Here is a 25,938-nt window from a genome sequence, read left to right as displayed (position 1 = left end):
CTTTCGTCCACACGTAAACGATGTTTTCGGTCACTGAAAACAGAGATTGTTAGAAACTCCTGCCAGGGTGGAGATTTTCAAAAACTCAGTTTTTGCGTTTATGTGTGGACGAAGAAAACGGAGAAAGCGCAACGTCAAAGGTGTGCGGCTTTTCTGATGTTACAAGGGCGGACTTACAGAAAATACTGTTACTGTTAATTTTACTCTCTGCAGTGTTTAAATGTTTACATATACACATGAAGTTACTGTCGCTCCACACATAGGACTCAGTTCTGCTTCTATGCACCATCTTTGTTTACTCTTTCCCACCCAGGCTTCTAGACTTCTGATTGGCCAACATTTCTACACGGTTAGGAATATATCGCCAACTGTTGCTTTGGCATGTTCCTGGCAGCGTTTTCCTTCATGGGATTGGGCGTGGGATTTAAAAAAATGAAAATGGAAAAAATCTCTGTTTTCAAAAATACCCGTGTACCACTAGCCTGGATAGATTTGAAAAAGGCGTTTTTGTCAGAAAACGCTCCGCGTCCACACTAGCGTTTTCAGTCATTTTCACAGAGTGTGCGTCCACATTGAAATGGCCAAAAATGCAACATTCCAGTACTGCGCATACTTGCCGTTTATTTACTTTCCGGCTCTTTTTTTTTTTTTTTTTTTTTTGTCCCATTTGGTTCTTTAGCCATCAGAATTGTTGTCTGAAGACCAACAAGGATACCCAATGGATTTACTTTGCCAAATGGATCATCGTGGCATTGCCTTATTGGTCCATTTGATCGACCTTTGTTTTTATTATTTATTTTATTTTATTTTCAGTTGTTACAGACGGGACAGACATGAGTGAGGGACAGGAAAGGGAGAGAGAAAGATGAAGGAAAAGAAAAACAGAAGGGGAGAGGGACAGTGAGAAAGGGAAAAAAATCTCCTGGATCACCTGTTGAGAGAGAAAGAATAGAAAACAAGCAAAAAAAACCCAAAGCAACATACTAAACACAACACCATCGCATTAATCTAGCTAAGTGTAAACAGCAGTAAGTACTAAATATTCAATGTTGTTGTGCAGCATGCAGGACAGACAGCGCACAATGTGCTTTGAAGTAGCAACCAAGAAAGGTGTGATTTAAGTCTATGAGCAGTGAACATCTGTGTGCACACCTGTGTGGATCAGCGCGCTTGTATTCAAATGGTTACTTTCCGGCTCTTTGAAACGTCGCGGCAAAATGTTGATGAAAAGCAAAAAAATAGCTTTTTAAATGGACTAACAATGAAGTTGAGTTGTTGCTACGAGTAACACAAAAGTACAAAATTGCAAAAGCGAGTGAGAATTAAAGAATTTGAAGAAAAGCTATCTGAAGCATGTACAAACTGATATTAATCTTTAATAGGGCTGTCAAAATTGAGAGCAAACAAAACAACTGCTGTATAATGCCCTCCGCTATCTTACTTTAATTGGTCACATGACTGCATCATATGACTAATATGCGTCATCGTTATAGAAAGTCTCCGTTTTTACTGTTCACACTGCGAAGTGAAAGAACAGCTTTCAAATGTATGCGTTTTCAAGAGGTTTCTAAAATGCTGCATTTTCCATCAGCGAAAACGCCGTCTCAGTGTGGACAAGAGGCCAAAACAGAGAGAAAGCGATGCGTTTTCAAACGAAAACCCAGCGACGTAGCCTAAGTCCTCCAGGTTTCTGGAGATGTGTTACATCATAAATCTCTCTGGGTGTAGTCATAGCACAGTTTGTATATCTCCGGCTTTAAGGACCACTTCTTAAAACTGCATTGAATCGCTGGTGTTTATACGACTTCTGCTGTTATAAATAATGAGCTCTTTGGTTATTGTAAAAAGTGGTACAAACAGCACTGTTTTAACCCTCTGAGGGTTAAAGCCTTCTACTAAATCTAACCCTGTGCTATGGAAATAGGAGATTCTGGCTTTTTGAAAAATGCTCCAAACTATAAAAGGAGAGAAAACACAAAAACAGAAAAGACACTTTGGCTTCAGCAGGAATAGAATTAAAGTTAGATCTGCTGAGGGTGGGTGTGCAGTGGCACTAAATGTGCTATCAGCATTTTTCGCTTTAATGATAGCTGGAACAAACATTTTTTCCTCCTCTTAGATTTCACTTAATGTAGCTCTGCAGCACCTTTATCTTCTCCTCATCCTCTCAATGATAACAGCTCTCATTTTGTTCAGTATCACTGAACACAGCAACTCTCAGTGTGAACAATGTGTAATATAACCTCTCTGCTCTGTGTTGTTTCCTCTTTCAGACCAGAAAAACATCACAGCTGAGTCTGGACAGAACATCATTCTTACATGTCGAGCTCCAAACAACAACATCATAGGTGTGGAGTGGAACAGAGCTGACCTGGGAGATGAATATATACTTTCGTACAGAGACAAGCAGTTTGATCCTGATGGTCAGCATCCATCTTTTATGAACCGGGTGGATCTGCAGGACAGACAGATGAAGGATGGAGACGTGTCTTTGATTTTGAAGAATGTGACAATTAATGACACTGGAATATACAAGTGTCGTGTCTTCACTGGAGAGACAAGATCATGGGAGACCATCAGCACCTTCAACCTGACTGTTTCAGGTGAGTGAGTAGAGTTGAGTGTGTGTGTGATCAGAGGTGAAGCTGCTTCCTGGTTGTTGATGTTTGTTTCTAAAGATGTTGTTGATGAGACTTTGTAGAAAGCAGCTGGTCTGAGTGATGTGATCAGAGTGCAGTAGATAATGTCTGACAGCAGTTTGAAGAGGAAATGGATTCTGTTCTGTTCTTCACTCATCACCTACCTGACAGCTGACACCTCACACCTGTTTCTCACCTGCAGCTCAGACAGGAGGAGACACAGAGGATGGAGGGAAGGAGGATGGAGGGAAGGAGGATGGAGGGAAGGAGGATGGAGGGAAGGAGGAGCAATCTGCTGGACTGATCGCTGGTCTGAGTGTTCCTGCTGTTCTTCTTGTTGCTGCTGTTGTTGGTTTTTTGATATACAGAAAATGTAAAAAACCAAAACAGAGTCAGCATTCATACAAGCCTCCTGATGAACTGCACCATGGAAATGGCTCAGCTATTCACACAGAATCAGAGAAGCCTGCATTGCTAAAACAAACATAAGGATAATCTGTGACTGTAGAGACTAAAACGATAACATCCAAGTAAAAAAAAAACAGAGGAGTCCAAAGAGTTTTTCCAGGATGGACGATAGTTTGATAAATACTTGGGCTGAAATAACAGAGCGGTGAACATCATGCCCACAATATTTTCACTTTGCCTGAAGTAAGACTGAAAAAAGTGATTATAAAACCAAGAAGAACACAAGTTGAGGTCACCAAAACTGTCCAAGTCAGCTGATCATCTCGGTGTTACGTTCATGTTACGTTCTTTTTATTTAGATCTTGTTTGTATGTGTTAGTTCATGTTTTCACGAAAAGAAAAGTTACATATATATTTTAAGATTTCCTATTTTTATTTTAGAGAAGGTTTTCAGTTTGACTCAAAGCTCAACTTCCACTGATGATTAGAAAAAAATAACTGTTTGTTCCCTCAGTATTAATTAATTCAGTGTCTTGTATGTTATGGAATCAGAATCATTGAATGAGTTATTCAGGTTTAGCAGCTGTTTGTAAGATCAAACGGATTCTCATGTATTGATCAGGTGTTACAGTAACCTTACGTACTATATGATGGGGCTGGGTTTGTTGTTGTTGATGCCCTGGAGCAGATAAACAAATGAAACAGAGGCTGTTCCCTTTAACAGGAAGTAATAAATTGGTGAGTGGAAAGTTGTTTTGATGTGCTCAAACAAATTTAAGCAAATTTAATGATGTTACTCCTGAACTAAAATGGGATTTTAATGGAGAACAGAGTACAGATTTTTCAGGGATTTTTAAATAATGGTGGTGAGATTGAAGTTGTAATTCTATTTCCAGAAACAAGTTAAAATTCAATTTTGAGAAAAAAGGATTTGATATTTCTGCCACAGCTGCTATACTCTCTACAAAACTTAGTGAAACAAATTGATCAGTCATCTTGTGATACAACATACATCCTCTTTATAGCACGGGGGTGTAACCATCGATAACCCTTCATCTATCTACTGCCAGCCATTTCATTTTATACAAATCTCCACATGCATCTTTCAACACAATCTTTTCAGTTCTTATACCGATAACCACACTGTGTTTGTGCACTAAAAAAAAAAGAGACCAGTTCCCTGTGACTAAATCTGATTCTGAAATCACTAACTCTGAGGTTCTAGCAATCGTGGCAGTTTGTCTGAAAACACAACTATAATCTTCACATATTGAATGTATTCTCAAAATGATTAATATTTTTTTTAATGTGGTCCATAATACTTCATCATAGGTTGGACCAAGAAAGTACTCCAACTGCACACCATGGTTTTCCCTTTTATGTTTGTTGTACATATTCAGAGTAGTTCCTGTTGGATGGAAACCTAAACAAAGAGTAGATTTTTCAGTCTCTGTGACCTCATAATCAAATCCCTCATTTTCACTGATGACGTGTTCCACGAGGCTTCAATGGCCTCCAACACTCAGTGACAGAACAGTTTGCACTCTGTGACGGGAATCAGCACCTCAGTTTGAGGCCATTCAGAGGCAGAAATGGCTAAATTTAAAAGAGAGGGTGAAATGCTAATTCATCGGCTTGTTTCGCTAGCTCAGATTTTAGGAGTTGAAACACATTTCAAGATGGAGCTCTCCTTTTCAGGTCATAGGCAGATGGTAGCAGAGGTGGAAAGTAGCGAAGTACAAATAAATCTTTATAGTACTTCTGTAGAATTTTAAGGTATCTGTACTTTATGTTGGCATTTGTTTTTCTGGAAACGTTTTACTTTTATTCACTGCATTTTGGCACAAAATGTCTCTACTTTGTACCTCTCACATTTTTAAAGCAGACTTAATTTTTTGAACACATTTATGAGGTATTATTTTTGGTCACCGCATGAGCGCAGATGTACAAACAGAGGGGTGGCTGTACTTCAGCACCTACGGAAGAGGAGCGAGCATAGAGTGTGTAACTTTTTATTTATTTTTTTTAAATCTGTGAAGTGTTTTTAAATCCAGTGTTTCTATTAGCAGAACATTTGGGGTAGCTTAGGGGGTGTAGAAAGTCCTCTGCTGATTAGAAGGTCAGTGTTTTTAATTTGTTTTTGCTTCAGCCTGCTTGCCAAATATTGGGCATGCAGTTTATTGTTTTGGGGAAGATATTGACCCCAAGTTTTTCTCCAGTGCCTCCATCAGAATATGAATGTATGTGAATGTTAGACAGAAAACGCTGTAGATCATCAGATTTAAAAAAAAAAATGCTTTTTGTAAAGCACTTTGAGTGCTTAGATAGCATGGAAAAGCACTATATAATAATGCCTCCATTTACCATTACCAAGAACAAATATCAGGAAACACGAAAACGGTTTGTATGCAGCTTGCTGTACACTGGGACTGTCACGTGTGATCGCGGGGACTCAGGTCAGAGCAGGATTCAGTTCAAAAACCAGTTTTATTCACACAATCACCAGGTGCAGAATATATACAGTGGAGGAATCCAGGGTTCCAAGGGCCAAAGGGAGGTCTGGGAAAGGGAAGGCTCTCTCACACTCCAACTCACACACGTCCAAACGGCGGGTAGGTCAGAGGTCTGGGAAAACTACACACAGGAAAGGTTGGTTAGACGAAGTCACGGGTTAACACTAAGAAAACGTTCACGAGCGCTAGAGTAGATCACTATGGGGCACCATTTGTAAAGCGAAACATGCTGAAATGAACGGCAACATTTTTTCACATTTAGCTCAAAACCTAACAAAAACATGTTTTGTCGAGTCATTTTTTACAACATTTAGAAAAATATTTGTAGCCTTTCATATTTAAAACACAATTTGAAATGTAAAATATAAAAGCTAAATGTTAAATCAAGTCATTGTTTGTTAAATCAGATGTTCAGTTCAATTTTGTGAATATAGTGTCAAATTGCAACATTTGCCCCGAGACACTTAAAACTGTAATGTAAAAACTCTACAATAATAGAAGAAAACGGAGAAAACCCAAATATTCCTACGAGCAAGGACACTGGTGAAAGTGAGAAGGAGAACATTCCTTTTAACAGGAAGTGTCAATAGAAAATTGTACTTAGGTAGTCAGTATAATCTTTTAATGATATAAGTTTGCATATGGTAGAATACTGCATGTTGACCTTTTGATGACTTAGGCTGTTGGGTGTAGGAGTGTTTAGCTTATTTTAGAGTTTAGAAATGTGTTAACATAGAATGTAGAACTATTGTAGAGACACTGCCCTCAATATAATAAAGGCTTCACTGTGTCGTGAACTTAGGAGTAGATTGTAGGAGACCCCTCCCCCACTTGAACTGTGAAAGTAAGACAAAGAGGAGTTAATGCTGAGTGGAAATTCCCCAGAGGATGTTTGGGTGGGGGTCTCAACATTTGTAACTGGATAACTGTGGTCTGGAAGGGAGATGGGTTTTATGACCTAGGGAGTCACCTACACCCACAGTGTTTTAACTGTCACGCACACACATCCACACGCACACTCACTCATGTGCACTCACACATACACACAGGTATGCGTACACACACACACACGAGCACTCAGATAGACACGTGGGAACGCACACATGTAGGCATTCATGTGCTTGTGCACATAGACACAGGGTTTGCAGCACACCGTGGGGGGTTTTATGATAGGGTCACCTCTATAAAGCTGGCTGTAACTAACAAAGGGGTGAAGATTTGGAGAGGGACACGGGCCTCGTCTTCCCTTCTACAAGTGCATGCATAAATGAAGATGAATAAAGATTTTGTGAAAATGATTACTGAGTCCGGTGCCATCTCTGGATGCTCGAGGAATAAAAGAACTGAGGTAAAACTGATTTTGTAACATGGGTGGTGATGATGGGTTTAGATTTTATTATTGTCATTTGTATTAAGAAATATTTAACCATATATGCTTAGAGGTGTATAATCAATTGTGTAGTGATAGGATGTTTGATCCTTAATAGTCTGCAAAGACTTTGTGTGCATTCCAGAGTGCTCTGGCATTCACACCCACATCCTGGGAGCATGGGAGAGGTCGTACCTTCTCTTATTGTTTTATGGTAGGATAAACGTAGCTATATCTGTTTTAGTCTAAGTGCCTTTTGTTTAGATGAACCGCTGGACTTCCAGACCAGCAGGTTTAGGGAAGTCTTTATGGGGTCGCACTCTGACCCCACACACACATCCACATTCCAATGTAATGAACAAACACACCCACTGATGTATATAAATAAAGACCAGGGCAGTGGCAGGGCGCAGGTCCCGGAGCCCTCACTCCCGTGCGAGTGCTCTGTGGCTGCCCTTGCTGCAAGTAAATCTGTGTGTTTCTCCTCTCTGATTCGAAGCTGAAGAAGTGTTTAAGAATATATCTCTTGACAGGAAGCAACCTCCAGCAGAAATATGTTACGGCAGTGGTGACCATCTAACTTGACTGATTAGTTAGTATTTAAAGTCCAACATCTCCCTCTAGTGGCCATATATAAACCATGAGTGAGGATGTTGTTAATGTAAAATGTGAATCATAGGCTGTATCCCAATTCAGGGTCTGCAGCCTTAAATGTCCTCAAGGGCCGCGTACTCAAAGACCGCTAAGGCCGGAAGTGACAGGCTTGTAGGCTTGTGAAATGGGACGGTCTAGCCTCCATCATGCTGCCCAGGTTGCCTAGCAACCAAGACACTAACAGCTGGAAATGTTTCATACAGCATTATTTGACAGAAATGAAGGAGAAAATCTTTTGTTCATTTGTTTGTTTGTTTCTACATGAGCTTTTATTTGACAAGTATCTGAGGCTGAGACCACATGACTGTGAAATCATGATTATTGGGCCTCATTTTTGTACTGAACAGTCGTTTTAAGATTAGCTAGTAAATGACAATTACCTAATGTTGTTCATGAGACTAAAGTCATCTCACTTTGGTGATGTAAATATAATATGGCCAATATTAAAGTTATCTTTTCAATCATTATTAGTTATTACAGCAGTGAATGAACTCTGTGTCAAATACTGAGCTGCAGCAAAGATTCAAGCTGCATTTATTTATATTTCCTGTCACCTTAAATCTTCACTCAAAGACAGGTTCCTTTGACACTGTATATATAACTGTGTTATATATAAATCATACTCAGAATTCTCTTGTTAATGTGTTGCTTCCGTAACCCAGCAAGATTGCCAGTCTTCTAGCTTGCTTACTTGCCACAAGTGCACTGTGCCACCTACCAATAGAAAGGAAAAAATAATGTGCATATTTCCATGAGAGAAATCCCACGCCTGGACCGTCGTTGACCGCTGCCATGATTCTAGCCTGCTTTTTACATCCAACACAAAAACTGCAGTCGTGGTGCTTTCGATTGTACTCAGAACTCGGAAATTCTGCCTTCTGAATAGGAAGATGTAGGTAACACCAGAATGCAGATGAGCTGCATACAGGGTTGGACTGGGTGAAAAAAATCGGCCCGGGCATTTTGACTAGAGATCGGCCCACCACTATAGGAAAAATCATAAAGCTTTTGAATGAAAATAAACACTGTTGTGACAGTGATGTGCACTGTTCTGATGGTATATATGCATCAATCTATCAACTGTTTGTTGTAAGATTCAGATAATTATTTGTTAAAAGCGAGACATTTTAAATGAGAATAAGAAAGAAAAGTATTTCTTTGTGCCCCCTTTCCTTGTTAATGCCCTACATGGACCCCTGGCAACACTTTGCTAGACCCGCCCCTGTACAGTTACCAGCTGTCAGCTACTTAGAAAAGGATCCTGCTGTTATTTGTCTCTCAGAAACAGTTCATCACTTCCCTTCAACTCATTTATGTCACCTAAAAGGTAAACCTGTTTCTCCATCACCTGTTCAGCTCTGATGATTCAGTTTCACCTTCATGTTTCCCTCTCACCAGATAACCAAATCGATATCATGACCAGCAGCTTTACAGCTGTGACTCCAGCAAACATCAGCTGATACTAGAAATTAATATTAAATAAATTCTAACAACACCTGATCAAACGTGCTGCTGTTGTTTAACGCGACATCCGCTGGTTTCCTCTTTCTGGCGCAAAGTGGGCGATAAATAAACAAGAGAGAAAAGCCGATCAGCTGATCATTGATTAGTTTCATGATTGAAGTAGAAACAGGAGAGGGAGGGGAGGGAATGAGAGAAGAAGAGGCAGCTGTGCAGTGTAAAGATGCACAATAACTCCAGCTTTGTGTCTTTTTCATTGTAGCTGAAGTCCGGGACAAACTGTGTTCCTTTTCACCTCAATACGAAATGCGTAATATTTTCTCTGAATATGAGACGATTCCGTTTTTTTATGGGACGGTTCTCAACTCTACTAACTAACCTTATGAACAAAATAAAGTTCAACATCAGTAACATCATAGCACCCACCCAGCTGTATAGAAAGTCCATCATGCTAGCTAGCACGCAGTACGAAAAAGTCAGCATAAAAAAAATATACTCCAACTAAACTAAACGTTTATATCTGACCCAGATAGACTGCAGGTCATAACTTCTTACCTGGAGTTCAGTTCACCTGACACTCGGACCGGCGGCCGCTTCGGGTCTCTCCTCTTGCCTCCCTTTTCCTTCATCCACCTGCTGGCCTCCACCTCTTGCTAATGTTATTGAATCTGTTGAAGCTCCGCGATAGCCACCACACGAAGTAATGAATAACGAGCCTATCTAAATCCCAGTAACGAGTAACGCGCTCCTGGTTTTGGCATAATAACTAGTTACCGTTCTCATTACCACAATAATAACGTAGTTACTGTAACGCGTTACTTAATAACGTAGTAATAGTATTCCCAACACTGGTTAACAATGGCTTTCTTCTTGCCACTCTTCCATAAAGGCCAACTTTGTGCAGTGCACGACTAATAGTTGTCCTATGGACAGATTCCCCCACCTGAGCTGTAGATCTCTGCAGCTCGTCCAGAGTCACCATGGGCCTCTTGGCTGCATTTCTGATCAGCGCTCTCCTTGTTCGGTCTGTGAGTTTAGGTGGACGGTCTTGTCTTGATAGGTTTACAGTTGTGCCATACACCTTCCATTTCTGAATGATCGCTTGAACAGTGCTCCGTGGGATGTTCAAGGCTTGGGAAATCTTTTTGTAGCCTAAGCCTGCTTTAAATTTCTCAATAACTTTATCCCTGACCTGTCTGGTGTGTTCTTTGGACTTCATGGTGTTGTTGCTCCCAGTATTCTCTTAGACAACCTCTGAGGTCATCACAGAGCAGCTGTATTTGTACTGACATTGGATTACACACAGGTGCACTCTATTTAGTCATTAGCACTCATCAGGCAACGTCTATGTGCAACTGACTGCACTCAGACCAAAGGGGGCTGAATAATTCCGCACACCCCACTTTGCAGTTATTTATTTGTAAAAAAATGTTTGGAATCATGTATGATTTTCGTTTCACTTCTCACGTGTACACCACTTTGTGTTGGTCTTTCACGTGGAATTCCAATAAAATTGATTCATGTTTGTGGCTGTAATGTGACAAAATGTGGGAAAGTTCAAGGGGGCCGAATACTTTTGCAAGCTACTGTAAATAAATTCTTTAGGTACTCTCAAATGCACAAAGTCTCAACATCAGTCACTAACAGCAACCCGAACAAATATTTAAGTCAAGGTAAGTTTATTGCTCAATGTGATCTTTCTTTTTGTTCATTTCTTATAAGTGTTAAGAAATCAGTTTCAGCCCGGTTCTTTTTATTCCTCGGGCCTCCAGAGATGCACCGGACTCAGTAGTCCTTTTCACAAAAAACTTTATTCATCTTCATTTAAGCACGCATCTTCTAGAAGGGGAGATGTGCCAGGCTGGTGTCCCTCTGCAGATCTTCACTCTTCTGTCTGTGAAACACAGTTTTGTAGAAGCGATCCATCATAAAACTCTGGCTCTGGAGGAGAAGCAGGTGAAAAGGAGACCATATCGTTTTCGCACACTACGTCCTTGCTTGCTATAGAAGGGTCCAAAGCAATCCATTCCACAGTAGGTAAAGGGTGGGGATGGATTTACTCGCTCTGGAGGGAGATCGGCCATTTTCTGTTCTTCTGTCCGTCTCCGAAGCTTCCAACAAACTACACATCGACGAAGATAGGATGCAACCGTCCTACCAATTCCTGGTATCCAGTAACCTCTTGTCCTAATTGCACTGAGAGTCATCCCCTTGCCTTGATGCTTGACTTCTTCATGACAGTATGCTATGATCATCCTAGTAACATAATGTTCCTTTGAAATGATGGTAGGGTGTTTGACTAAGAGAGGAAGGTTTGAATCACGGAGTCGACCTCCCACCTTAATCACACCATTGTTGTCCAAGAAGGGGTTGAGCTGATGTAGCTTGTTATGAGGTGGCAGCTGACAACCTTTCTTCAATAGCCGCACTTCCTCCGAGTATGTTTGTCTCTACAGATCTTTGATGATGAGGCGCTCGGCTTCTTCTCTTTCCTGCATTGTAGAGAGGCCGATTGACTTATCCTTGTTGATCCTTCGAAGAATGCGAGCCACTGCACAGATGGCGCGAGTCCAGGACGAGAACTTTGCCAGCCGATAAGTAAGAGAATCTTCTTCTATAGTTTCCGTGTTTAGAGTCCGTGTTTCCTTAACTTCTGGATCTCCGACTGATAGTTCCGGAGCCACCTCTGCTGAGAGGTCAACTCCCTTTTCCCATAGAAATGCAGGGCCGGTAAACCAGTTCGATAATATTAGCTCATTGACGAAACAACCTCTAGAAGCACGATCCGCAGGATTCTGGTCGGTAGGGACGTATCTCCATTGCCTTTGATTCGTGTAGAGATGTATCTTCTGGATACGGTTGGCTACGAATGTGTGAAAACGTCGAGTCTCGTTATTGATGTACCCTAGTACAACCTTGGAATCAGTCCAAAAATGCTCATCAATGTCCGCATATCCAAGTTCTTCCTTCAAAACATTGCTGGTTTTCACAGAGATGACTGCAGCCGTCAACTCTAATCTTGGGATCGTGGTGACCTTTGTTGGGGCAACGCGAGATTTGGCCATGACTAGTGCACAGTGGATGTCTCCTTCTTCATTGCTAAGCCTCAGATATGAACACTGTCCATAGCAGGTAGTGCTTGCGTTGGAGAAGTGATGTAACTCACGTTTGATAACCTTTCCGAAATCTGCCGGGGCGTAACTTCAGGGTATATTTATCCTCTCCAAGTTGTTGAGGTCGTTTTTCCATTTCTCCCACCGTGGACGAAGTTTGTTGGTTAGAGGGTCGTCCCAACCTGTTCCATGGCAGCACATCTGCTGCATCACTTCCTTTCCAATGAGCAAAAAAGGGGCTATGAGACCCAAGGGATCGTACAGGGATGCAACAATGGACAATATGCCTCAACGCGTTGCAGGCTGTTCCTTAAGGTTGGTGCTGATCTTCAGGCAGTCTGATTCGACGTGCCATTGGATACCCAACGCTCTCTCCGAAGGTAAGTTATCAAAGGCAAGGTTGAGGTCTTTAATGTCTGATGCACGTTCAGTTGCTGGTATGCTTTCCAGGACAGCTTTGTCGTTGGACACAAACTTGTGGAGCCTAAGACCACCCAGGGCACAAAGTCTTCTGGCTTCTTCTGCTAACTTGATAGCCTTCTCTGAGCTGTCTGTACTTGTGACTCCATCGTCGACATAGAAATCTCAGAATGAACTGAGAGCCTAATGGGAATTGGTCTTTATTTTCTGTAGCCAAATGCTTCAATCCGTAGTTCGCACAACCAGGTGATGAGGCTGCACCCTCATACGGTATTCTTGGGGTTGTGCACCGAGATCTCCTTTCTTCCACCAAAGGAAGCGCAGGTAATCCTGGTCCGACTTCCTCACATGAAATTGGTGAAACATTTTCTCTATGTCGTTCATCAATGCAGTGGAGTGTAACCGGAAGCGAAGGAGTACGCCGTTGAGATTGTTCATCAGGTCAGGACCAGTGAGCAGATGATCATTCAGACTGGTTCCCTGGTACTTGGCAGAGCAGTCAAACACCATGCGCAGTTTGCCTGGCTTCTTGTCGTGGAATACACCGTGATGAGGTATGTACCATTTTTCGCCCTCTTTCCCATCATCGTGGACCTCCTCTGTGTGACCAAGTGGTCGGCGGGGTTAGATAAAAGGAAATAATAAAATGACAACGCCACCTAGGGGAATTTCACCCCCAGGAAATATATTTAAGAAAAATGGATAAAAGGAGGCCACACAGATTCAAGGATGCACACTGAGGCAGGTTGGCTCCAATATTAAAACAGTTTTATTTATAGTAAAAATAAATAAAATATTAAAAATCAAGATGTAGCGTCATTGTTGACAGTGTCCTAAAGTGAAAATAAAACAATCATGGAACTTGGACTTACCAGCAGCCGTGGAACCAAAAGAAAATCACACAAAAAGAATCACTGCAGCCCACCCGGTGCTGTACAAAAGAAAGTGTGAAAACGACCCACCACCTGAGGTCCCAGGGCCACTGGCACGTCCTCCGTTCACTGAAATAAAACACAGAAAAATATGTTAAAAGAATAAAAGGACACTGAGCGTCAGGCTCGCTACAGATCACAAAAAACTAAAACACACTTTAAAAACTTTAATAAAAGAAATCACACACACACACACACACGCAGGAAGGCTTATACCCCACGGGTCAAACTACCACTCGTGCTGGTAGTAATTATTCTCAATCGCAAGCCGGTCTGGCTCCCCACCGGCTGAGACCAGCAACCAAGGCGATTTAAAGTCCCAGCACGACACTCGGGCAGAGGGTCGCTTCAGCCCGATCACAGAAGCGTGGGTACGAGCAACAGTCCAGAATAAAATAGAATAAAACCAGGCGAACCAGAAAAAGGTAAGCCTACTTAATAAAAACAAGATAAGACAAGCTAAAACAAGACAGAATGAGACAAGACAGCAGGCTCCACCGAGGAGGAGTCCTCACAACAGCGGCTGGGAAGACGTTTCACTCTTCCGATTTGAGTTGGGCGATTTGCCACGAAGAGGTGAATACAGCAGTCAAACCCCCAGGACCGGAGCTACTCTCAGCTGGTGGGGATAACACGAGCACCTCTCTCCGCAACGTCGGAATAAAACAAACTGCCACGCTGTAGCTGTCATATGATCTGCTCTTGCTGATCAGTCCGTCGCAGTGTGCCAACATTTACTGCTGCTTTGCGCTGAATGCACGGGAGGAATGATCCAACAAAAACACCGGCTTAGCTTTATACGCCACCCTGCAATCAATATGCAGGTTGGTTCCCAATTAACCTAGTTGTGCAGCGAAAAGAATGAGCGCAGGAGAGAGAGAAAAAGAAAGGCGAGTAGTCCATCTGGCTACATCTGCATCACCCTTTTCTATGACCTCCTCCATGAACTTGACATACTGTTCTTTGTACCCTTCATCCTTTAACAGCTTCCTCTTTAGATGCCTCAGACGCATGACTGCAAGCTGTTTGTTGTCAGGTAAGGTAGGTCTCTCCTTAAATGGTAACGGCATCTCGTAGTGACCTAGACTGTTCCTTTTGATGTGGTTCTTGAGTTTGTCCAGGAACAGGATGTCCTCCTGAGACACTGGTTTGCCGTCTTCCTTAGCATCCTTAAAGTCAGACTCTAGAATGCGAATGGCATCTGCCGGGGTGACTGGTGGGAGCTCCCTGACTGCAACTCGGAAGCACTGTCCCGCCGTACTTGAAGTGTCGGGGTATGTCGACGCACCACCAACTATGCTCCATCCTAAGTCGGTACGGATTGCGTAAGGCTCATCGTCTCCTCCCGTTATGACGTCTCTTGGTGCCATTGCTCGTGCACAATTATAGCCTATCAATAAACCAACCTCACAGTCCTGTAGAGGTGGAATCTCTTCTATGACCTTGGAGAGATGATTCCATCCTTTAGCTGTCTCGCTTATTGGGATATGGGCTCTGTTTACCGGTATGCAATCCTTGGTATAAGCAGGAGGAAGGTTGATGAGGAAAGAAGAGCGATAACCCTGAACACAAAGCCCTGAGACTCTTTGGCTCTTTACAATCGCGTCACGTCCGATCATAGTAGTTAACTTCAGCTTAACTGGACAGGAATCTGCCTTTAGTACATCACTCAGTTCCTGGTCAACAAATGTCGTGTCGCTTTGTGTGTCCAGCAGGGCGTAAACCAGTTCCTCAGTTCCTGCATCCTTTTTTGACACCCACACAGGCACAATCATTGATGTGTTAGTTGGCTGTCCAGTAATCACTGACATTGAAGTTGCAGCAGCCTCTGTTTGGCCGGCGTTGCTCAGGATAGCGGTTTCCTGTGGCAGGACCCTTTCCTTCTTTACATAGTTGTCATCGTGTAAACAAGTGGGATGTTTACCCTTGCACGTGTTGCATGAGTGTCGATGTCGACAGTCTTTTGCACTATGTCCAGGTTTGGTGCAGCCATAGCAAAGCTTATGTTCTCTGACAAAATCTCGACGCTCCTCCAGAGTTTTAGCAATAAACTTGGGACATCCATGTAGTCTGTGCTGATTATTTTGACAGAAGGCACAAGGAGGCCTTTCCTTTCCTTTAACTGGCTTGAGCCTCTCCGTGTCAGCCTCAGTCTGTGTGTTTAGAACGCTTGCCTTGTTCCTCTTAGGGTCACTGCTGCCTTGTTTTGCAGTGCTCGACTCAGAGCTGCGGAGGGCATAAGCTGAGGTGATTGGATTGCAAGCGATCTCTGCCTCTGTCGCCATAAATGCGGCGAAGTCCTTAAAACTGGGGAATTCCTTATTGCCCTTTAAGGCTTCAGTAACCTTCCTGTTCCAGTGAGATGCTATCCACTCTGGTAGTTTGAGGATTAGCTTCTTATTCTCTTCACAGTCATTCAGTATTTAAAGGCTCTTCACATGTGTCATTGCATCTTGGCAAGTGTTTAAGAAATCTGAGAAGTCTCTTAATCCTTCTGCATCTCTTGGTTGGCTCTTTGGCCAATCTGTGAGCTTATCTCTGAAGGCTTTCTGTATAATAAAGGTTTGGCCATATCTGTTATCCAGTTTGTTCCACGCATCCTTATAAGCGTCGCTGTCATTTCTATAGAAAGTTCCTTCCAATGTTTTACGAGCTGGGCCGCCTACATACTTCCTCAAGTATTAAAGTTTGTCTGCTGAGGAGATGGCCTTTTTGTCAATAAGTGACATGAATGAAGTTTTCCACTCAATGAACTGAATGGGGTCCCCACTAAATACAGACGGCTCTGGAACTGGAAGTCTATTTAGAGCCATACTGTCTTGTAGGGCTTGGGCAAGGGATGACATGTTTAGGTTGGGTGGCGATGCTGTGACAGTGGGAGTTGGAGGGCTGATAGCAGGGGGAACATGATGATTTCCCACTGAACTATTAGAGGAATGGAGACTGCCTTCCTGCGAGGCTACCTGGCTGTAGACCTGCAGTTTGGCTCGAGCAGCCCTCAAATTCTTTTCTGCTTGAAGGCGTTCAAGTCTGCGCTTTTCTACTTCCATTTTTCTCTGCTGTTCCTCTATCTTCTCCATTTGTCTCTCTTCTTCCAGCAACCCTTCAAATTCGACTTCCTTAGCAGCTAGCTCTGCTGCTGCATCCGCCTGTTTGAGTGTTAGAGTAGTGCTTTTGTGACTACGGATTGACTTTGTCACTCTAGATGCAGTGGATCCATAGATGGAGCGTGTGTAGCTGTTCTTAAGCAGCTCTCTGAGATGGCGATGTACTTGTTCTGCATCATAATCGCCACTGAAGTCTGACATTCTCTCATAGGTAACTTTGATAATTTCGGCTGTAACTGCCTCACAACTGTCAACGTGACGTATTCATTCTGGAGAAGGTGTAATGTGACTTCGTATTTCAAGGTAAGTGTTTAACACACTTTCTTTCTCTTTCTCCAAAGTATCCATCAAAGATGCCAGCTCGCCTTTACTAATGTCTGACTTGAGCTGCTCTCTTGACTCTCGGGCTCGAATCTTCCATCTTTCGTATGTTGAGATGAACTTTCTTTCCCTTTTTCTTGCATTTCGAGCGCCTTTGGAGTTGGGATTTTTGTTCGAGTGGAGCGTCGGAGGCCTTCTTGTAAGTTGTTCAACGTTTCTTCTCTGCGTTGAATTTCCTTCTCCAAAGGTTCTATTTCCGTAGTTTCTGATGTGTCTTCAAGAGATGCCTTAAGCCTTTGGATTTTATTCTGCAGGTCGACTATCTGATGCTCTAGTTCTGTTTGTGAGGAGGGAGTCTCCATTTCCTTCATGTTTATGTTATTTACTTATCTAATTTGCAGGCTTTAGTTAATGAGCTGCTTGTGGTTACTATAACTTACAGGCTGCATTGACAGAAGGGAGGAGAATCTTTGCACTTTAAACCAAGTTGAAATAGAGGCAGATAACCAACACAATATTGAGAAGAAATGTATAAAATAATGAATGCAACCTGCTAGCTGTTGCAAACTGATGTGCTAAAGTAAACCTCTTATGCTAAACACAAATCAATACCCCATTAAGACTGTACAGTTACACATTAAACTAAATGCCCCCTCTTTCACCCACTTTTGGGTCAGTAGAAAGAATGATAAATAAACAGTAGTGGTGGTAAATACCAATAAACAAAATTACTTCACTTGTTATTACTTCATGTCCGTTGTGTCTTAATGCAGCAGATGTCCAGAGTAGTTGACGACCTTCTCTCTCCCTTTAACCACCACTGATGAGAATGAATGTCCTTTCCTTGTCAATTAGAATGAAATGTTCCATACCTTTTCTGACACACATCAAACTCACATCAAACCATTAAGCCAGCTGCATGATGATTATAAAGTCTCTGTCTAGAAGACCCATAGAATGGCGCTGAGTTGCTCCGTGAAATGTCTTGTCAATCCCAGACGAATAGCAACACAGCCCTGTGACTCGTCCTCGTGGTTCCGTGGTGCAGAGTGGCAGCAGGATGATGCAGGGGATCAGCTCTTACTGTAGCATTCCAGCCGGACTTTATTCAGACGATGCACTCAATGATCATTACGGATGGACCATGGTGGGGTATTCCAACCCATTTATTCACAAGTTACCATAGACACATCGTAAGAGCTGTAATCATAACATAAAACAAAATAAAGATTCACTTGATATAACCACGTTTCCGTTATGCTAATTAATTCACAGAAAAGGCACAAGAGGTGCAAGCATCAGCCTGCTAGATCGCTCATAAACTTATTAACAATCAAGTAATACATTTACAAATTGTCCGAAATGTAAACAACAAGTATAAGGAAAACGATAACCTTCTCATTAACCTTTTCTGCAGCAAGCAGTAGCAGTACGATCTTCCTTCCCGGAAGTTGCCCGTTCCGAATTTCAAAATAAGAGTCTAATCTATATTATAAGGTATAATTCATTCAGGGATTTAACTGTTTGAAAAATATCAATAAGATAAATAATCTGGGTCATTTACACTATGTGAGTGCATGTGAGGGATTGTGCATGTATGTGTGGGTGTGTCGTAACAGTTAAAGCACTGTGTGTGTCTCTGTGTACGTGACTTCCTGGGGGTCATAAAAGTAATCTCCCCACCCAAACTACACCAGATTCCTCTACACAACATAGAAAACAGAGTTAACATATTACTGAGACTCCCACTCTGCATCCACTGGGCCATTGGCCTCTTATTGTCTTACATTTACGTTTAAGGTGGAGAGTCTCCTGCTTCTAAATTTATAACAATTATGAGTTTTTATTAAAGGTACAAGCATCATCATCAGCAACCCCCCCAACTGTAGCTTCCTGTCTCCTTTTATGACACCAGACAATAAATTCCTCTCTCTCTACACAATTACACACACTCTCAGGCCTACAGCTAAGCCAAACTGAAAAACAGAGACAAATCCTTTCCTATTCATCTGATCTAAACAAATTTAACACATTACATTCTAATAATTATTTTCTTGTACTCACATAAGCTATCGTCATTGAACTCCATGTTAGTGTTTAAAGTCCAACATCTCCCTCTAGTGGTCACATATAAACATGTGTGAGGATGGTGTTAATGTAAAATGTGAATCATAGTGTTCCAGTCAGTCATCAGTGTGTCTCTGCACAGCTGTAATTAAAATGTGTTCAGAGGGCCTCAGTGTCTGAATGGTTCCAGTTCAGCTCCATAACAGCAGCGTCCCTGGTTTGATTCCTGTTTCAGCTCATATCTGCCTCTCTCACTGAGGGGGACGTCCACTACATGGACATGGATTTGTTCATCAACCAAACTACAGATCACAGAGCAGAGGACATTTAAATTATTGATTGTGTTTCAGAGAAATCTACTGTAGTATGTAAAACTCTAGTCCCGACTTCTGTGTTTGAACCAATAGAAAGCTGGTGCTCAGAGGAAGAGGGCGGGCTTTACATGGTGTCAGTGAGAGAAATGAAAAAAAGCTCAAATGAGTGAGAAGGACGATGAAGGAAACATCTGTGCTGTGTCTGCTCTGTAAGTAGAATCTCTGTGTTTGTTTGAATTCTTGTACTTTGACTGTCTGCTCTCCTGATAACTGATGATGGAGGAGAAGACATGAAAAACAAATCAGGCTGAATTCAAGTTCAAACACCACGAGGACCAACTGCAGGTCTGAACTGACTCTTTATCTTTGCTCAGGAGTCGAGGAAACACAGCAGGCAGTGAAAAGATCAAATCATTCACTCATTATATCAACACAGCTGCACAGTGGACACATGAGTTTAGAGGGTTATTTAAAAGTAGTGAACATTTTGTAAATAATCTACACTGTCATTTCATATCAAGAAGCACTTTCATCTGACTTTTATTGCTAGAGTTGCTGTGTGGACATTGAATAGTCTCTTGTTTTACATACAACATACTGTTCTATAACTATGAACCAATTTTTATGAGGCGCACAAAGAGTTGAAAGTGTGTGCATACTATTATACTAACAGAATTACTCCAGAAATTGTTTGATGTGGTGTTTAAGCACCTGATAGAGGCGCAGATGTTAAAGCTCTTTGTGTGGAGTTGTTCTTTATGTTCACCTCAAATCAACCTGAGTGTCATTTCTCTTTAGTTCTGATCTCACTGCTGAGCTGCACAACAAACCAAGGTCAGTAACCTTCTTCTGTCACAGTTTAAACCTGATAAACTCTGACAGGTTTTACACATTTGGATTAAAACTTTCAGTAAAGATCTCAAAGACGTGATCATCAGTTTTTCATTGTAACCCTCACAGCTCGTCTGACTGTGAGTCCCAGCAGCTCTCAGTTCTTTGAAGGAGACTTTGTGTCTCTGAGCTGTGAGGAGGACGACAGCTCTGCTGGATGGACTCTGAGGAGAAACACAAGCAGACGACAGAGGACTCAGTGTGGAGGAGATGGGTGGGGAAAACCAGCTGGTTCTTCCTGTACCATCAGTATAACGAAACAGCATGACAGTGGAGTTTACTGGTGTGAGTCCAGAGAGGGTCCCATCAGTAACATGGTTAACCTGACAGTCACTGGTAAGCTGAGTGTGTGGAGTTAGTGTTGATGAAGCTGTGTGTAAATGGATGAAATGCTGTAGTTTGTCTCTGTGTTGAGGTGGATCAGTGATCCTGCAGAGTCCTGTCCTCCCTGTGATGGAGGGAGATGACGTCACTCTGCTCTGTAAAACAAAGACCACTCCCTCCAACCTCCCAGCTGCTTTCTATAAAGATGGCTCCCTCATCAGGAAGCAGCCTACAGGTCACATGACCATCCAGCATGTTTCCAGGTCTGATGAAGGCCTCTACAAGTGTGACATCAGCGGTCATGGAGAGTCTCCATCCAGCTGGATCACTGTCACAGGTGACACACTCACCTGTCTGTGTTTCTGCAGCTTTCAACATTCACAATGTGACGACAACTTAATGACTGTGTTTGCTTTATTTTAGGGGAACACACCACCACACCTCCACCTACATCCAGCTTTCCTCCTGGTTCCTATCTTCTTCCTGTGTTGTCATTTGTTGGATCAGTCTGTGTTGTGGTTCTACTGGTGTTACTGGTTCTGTTGGTGAGACGATGTGTTCACAGGAAACCTGAAGGTGAGACTCAGACTTCTGAATTTTATTTATTATTATTTTATTTATTAAATTTTATTTATTATTCTAGTTCCTAGTTACACTTATTGTGATTTGATAACTTTTCATTTTAATTTCATATTACTAATCTAAGAAAGATTTTTGTTTTATTTAGAGTCTTTACCGTATTTGTTTTCATTTTAAATGTAATTTTCAATTTTAATCCAACACAATTTTAAACTTTTACCAGCTCAAGACAAACCTGTAGAAGATGACATCACATATAGTGATGTGAAAATATCACATTATCAACAACAGCCAAACAAACAAAACAAAGGTAATTTAGGTGTTTTAGTGGTTGCAAGATTTGCTTGTGTTCATACGACTGTATTTTTTTTTTTTTTTTTTAAAAACTCTTTAGAGAAGATTGAACTTTTGATTCTATGCATGGAGATTCCATTGAAAATAAAATATTAGAAGTACAAAACAAGTGCCATGTAATAGAAAAACAAACACTTTATTAATTTGCTAATGTTGAACCGTGAAATAATTTCATTTCCTTTGTTATCTTTTTATTTGATCTTTTTCATTTGTCCAAAATTTAAAGTCTTTAAAGTCTCACTCTGTGCTTACTGAGTGATGTTCTTTGCTTGCTGGCCTCTGTGTTTGTTGCCTGTGGTTAACACAAGCTAACACCTCTGCTGTTGTACGGCTTCCTTTTTAACACTAAAAAACACCTGCAGGTGTTTCTGAAAGAGGTGTTAGAAAGAAATAATTTATAGTTACATTAAATCAACTTAAAGCTATATTTTATTCAAAGTTTGCTTTTACTATTAGTTTTACAAAAAATATTCTTACTCAAAATTAACTGACTTTACTGCTTCATTATGTGATGTCAACATTTTGTGTGTTTTGTTGTGCAGACAGTGATCCAGCAGTAATCTACTCAGCAGTGAGAACAGAAGACATCAGTTATGGTCGAATCATCATCAAAGACAAGAAAACCAGATCACAGATGAGAGGTACAGCTGCTCTTCTTTGTCTGCTGACTGTGGTGATGTGGGTCTGTCTGTCTGACAGCATTTTAAATAACCTGCAGGTGGTTCAGGACAAATTTACTGAGTGGAGAAATTCAAGAATTACAGATGTTGATACATGAACGAGCATCTAATGCTTCTGTTTAAAAAACTTCAGACTTCAGTTTTCTAATATTTATCAGGTTGATATAACAAAACAAAACAATGCAAACAAAAATCAAACAGGATTTAGAGAGATGTGTAACATGGTATTAAAGGAGAGCGAGTGACTGAAGGTTGTAAGCTTCTGGGGACATTAGATACAAAGCCCCAAGTAGATACTGCAAAAAGCTGTCGCTAAAATTACCACTAATCACCTTTTAGTCAGGATTTGGTGTTCAGCTGTGTAAGATGCAGACATGAGGTTTAGTAATGCTAACATTGATATATGTTAGACTGAATCTATTGTATACAATCAGAGATTTTTGTCTTTGCAACATAAACTAATAATATTCAATAAATACGGATCATCATCGCTGAGGTTTCCTGAACAACAAAGCGTACAGTAACAACCTGCATATTCAAAACTGTGAAACCTGCCCAAAGCTCCTAAACTCTTCACTGGTTAATTGTTTGTGCAGGTCCCAACACCTTGACCTTTATATTTTTCTCCTATTGTCTCTTTTTTTTTTTCTACCCAGAATCCCCATCCTCATATTTACATTAAATAATATAGTAGTAGGTTAAGGACTTTCGTTCATGCACAGGTTACTTTAATAAGATATTTTAATGCAAGAGGCGATCGTGGCTCAAGAGTTGGGAGTTCGCCTTGCTGGTTCACGCCCTTGGACAGTCTCGGTCATTGTGTCCTTGGGCAAGACACTTCACCCGTTGCCTACTGGTGGTGGTCAGAGGTGATGCCAGTGTCCGGCAGCCTTGCCTCTGTCAGTGCGCCCCAGGGCAGCTGTGGCTACAATGTAGCTTGCCTTCACCTGTGTGTGAATGTGTGGATGACTGAATGTGTAAAGCGCTATACAAATACAGGTCATTTACCATTTACAGTAAAACAAATTCCACAAATATTGAGACATAACAACTTATCTCATTGTTAACACTGACTATCATGACAATTAATTAGTCTCTGAGCAAGAACACACACACATCTTTGAAACAGTTCAATCATTTTGACTCCACCTTTGTCACAAACCAGTCAGTGAGCTACTGAAAACACACACACACACACACACACACACACACACACACACACACACACACACACACACACACACACACACACACACACACACACACCTGGTACAACAGATAAAGTTTTCCATGATGTTTCTTTAGACTGAGACAGTCTGTGGTGAGACTACACCTCACACTGTCCACTCAGCAGATGGCCCCGCCCCTCCCTGAGCCTGGTTCTGCTGGAGGTTTCTTCCTGTTAAAAGGGAGTTTGTCCTTCCCGCTGTCACCAAGTGTTTGTCAAATCAAGTCATTTGATTTCTGTGTTTTTTCTATGTATTATTGTAGGGTCCTTATTTTAGAATATAAAGCTCACTGAGGCAACTTGTTGTGATTTGGTGCTATATAAAAGTAAACTGAATAGAATTCAATTACACTGCTATCTTAATGGCGCACACCATCTCTTAGAAGAGTGAATGTTAATGTGAAGTTTAAACAGAGACAACTGTACTACAATAAATCTTTTTAACTACTTAAAAAGTTCTGCATGTAAAACCACAGCAGCTCCTTCCTGTAGTCTGAAGCTGATGACACTTCTCTGTTCTGGTTTGGCCAAGCACAGTGTTCATATCGTGAGAACTTGCCCTGTGGTGAAGCATCAGTTTGCACTGAAAAAGGTGCCAGCTCTGTGGTCGTGCACCTTCAACTAGTTAGGGTAGCTTTTGTTTCTCAGCAGAAGTGTTGAGAAATGCAAAGACCATGAAAAGCTTCAGCTATTTACAAAAGTTAGATACATGTGTTAATCTTCACACAGTCTTTTTAGCTGCGCTCTAACTGCTCTGTACTGTGTCTAAAGCTTGATACCCCAGTTTTGATCAAACTAGGTGGGGTTTTGGGTTTGATGTAAAGTAGATGCCAAAACGTTCTAATGTCAAATACTGACTTTAATATTAGGCACACTTTTAAAGATTGACCCAGACAACTCAGGAACTCAACATTTCCTGAAATTTCACTCATATTAAAATATAGAAAATAAATCCTGTTTAATAATATACACAAAAAAATAAAAAGCCTTTCTAATTAGTATTACATAAATCAAAGTTATATTTTCACCAGTTCATTAACTCCGTTAGTCATGTCCTAAAGAGACCGATTTTAGACCAGTGTACAGGCTACAATGTTAATCAAATCAAATATCAATGTGACTTAAGACTTAAATCTAGTATTTTAAATATATCACGTAAACGTCACACTAAATAAACCCACATGTGAGCCCACTTTCACCCTCATACTTGTTCAAAATGTTGTGAGCCTGTTAGTTGCTCACTCTGACACGGCTGTGAAGCACCTCGCTTCACACAGGTGCTGCACCACTGCTCACTGTTACTGCTTCACTGTTTCACATGGGAGCTGGAGCTGTTAATGGTGAGAGGTCGGCTACACCAGTTTATCACAGGACATTTAGAAATGTGACTAAATCTTTCAACAAAGTCGCCAAGAACTAGAAAGCTTGTAATCATTTTTCCTGTTGTTGTTTGTGTTCAGACTTTAAACCAGAGCCAGACGCCATCTACTCTTTACTGAAGTAGTCGACCAGTCCAACCACTGCTGTCCTCCTGCTGGTCTCTAACTGGTTCATCCCAGCACCTCAGACCAGAGCACATCCATATAATGATTTTCCACGGATTAAGATTAAAGTGATTCAAAATTTCAAATACCATATGAGGATTTTATCTATGTAAGTTTTAAATGTATTTTGCTGCAGTGAAAAACAGTATAAATATGTTAATGTGTTTCATGGACACAGTAGGTTCACTTTTTATATTTTAAGTATGATTCAAGCACCTTGTTCTTGTTCCCTCAGCAACTATTTAATTTCTCTGCGTGAATAATAAACCTTTGCTCTCACTTATTTTCCTCGTGTGGTTCTGTGGGTTTCACCGAGATGTCTGATGGAAAATCTGACTTGGTCGTGGCTAACCGACCCACATATCTTTTCATTGCAGAAAAGAAAACAAGCATTAAACCACAGCAGCAGAAACTATTCAACGGCTTTAAATAATGCAGCAAAGCTTCATCTCAGACAGAGAGATTTTACTTTGATGTTTTACAGTAAGTCACACTGAAACCAGCAGGCAGCTGCTGACATGGCTTTTTAAAAATTTATTATTTAAACTGGTCAAATAAAAACAGAACATCTTGAAAAGTCTTTGGTAATAATTAATATAAATTTATTTTATTTTGTTAACCTTACCGAGTGTTCATTTATTGTTACTCCACCTGGGAAACATTCGCAGTGTAACACTCAGAGCTTTAACATAAAGAGCTGAAGTGTTTAGAGATGAACTACAAACTGATGAACATGTGACTCAGACTGGACAGACTCATCTCCTGAACCAGCTCAGAGACCCTCCTGTTACACCTCAGTGAGTTACAGCAGAAATGATTGATGCCAACGCTGCTATTGATATTAGATTGATATTAGAATGATAGCATAGTGCTAGTCCATAAGTTCAGTATATAGCACACTTAGAAGTGTTAAGTAAATATGTTTCAATGAAAAAAAAACATAGCGAGTCTGGGCCTGAGTCCATTCAGCTTGTGATATTCCAGCTGTTGATCAGCACCATGGACAGCACTCACACACAC

General features: G+C 41.2%; 1 protein-coding gene across 1 annotated transcript in view; it reads left to right on the top strand.

Annotated features, from left to right (window-relative positions):
- LOC146673331 (high affinity immunoglobulin gamma Fc receptor I-like) overlaps positions 1 to 25,938 on the top strand; it is a 118,609-nt gene that overhangs the window by 72,876 nt on the left and 19,795 nt on the right. Inside the window, exons 7-8 of the mRNA XM_085401903.1 lie at positions 886 to 900; positions 21,336 to 21,422. Coding sequence (XP_085258029.1) covers positions 886 to 900; positions 21,336 to 21,422 — 102 coding nt within the window. The remainder of the gene's footprint in view (positions 1 to 885; positions 901 to 21,335; positions 21,423 to 25,938) is intronic.

This window comes from Rhamphochromis longiceps, linkage group LG3, assembly GCF_057381845.1.
Source record: "Rhamphochromis longiceps isolate RC_006_pf linkage group LG3, R_longiceps_female_GT1.1, whole genome shotgun sequence".
In the NCBI taxonomy this organism is placed as follows: Eukaryota; Metazoa; Chordata; class Actinopteri; order Cichliformes; family Cichlidae; genus Rhamphochromis; species Rhamphochromis longiceps.
Note: the sequence above shows the minus strand (reverse complement) of the source record. Positions and strands in the feature narration are given on the sequence as shown.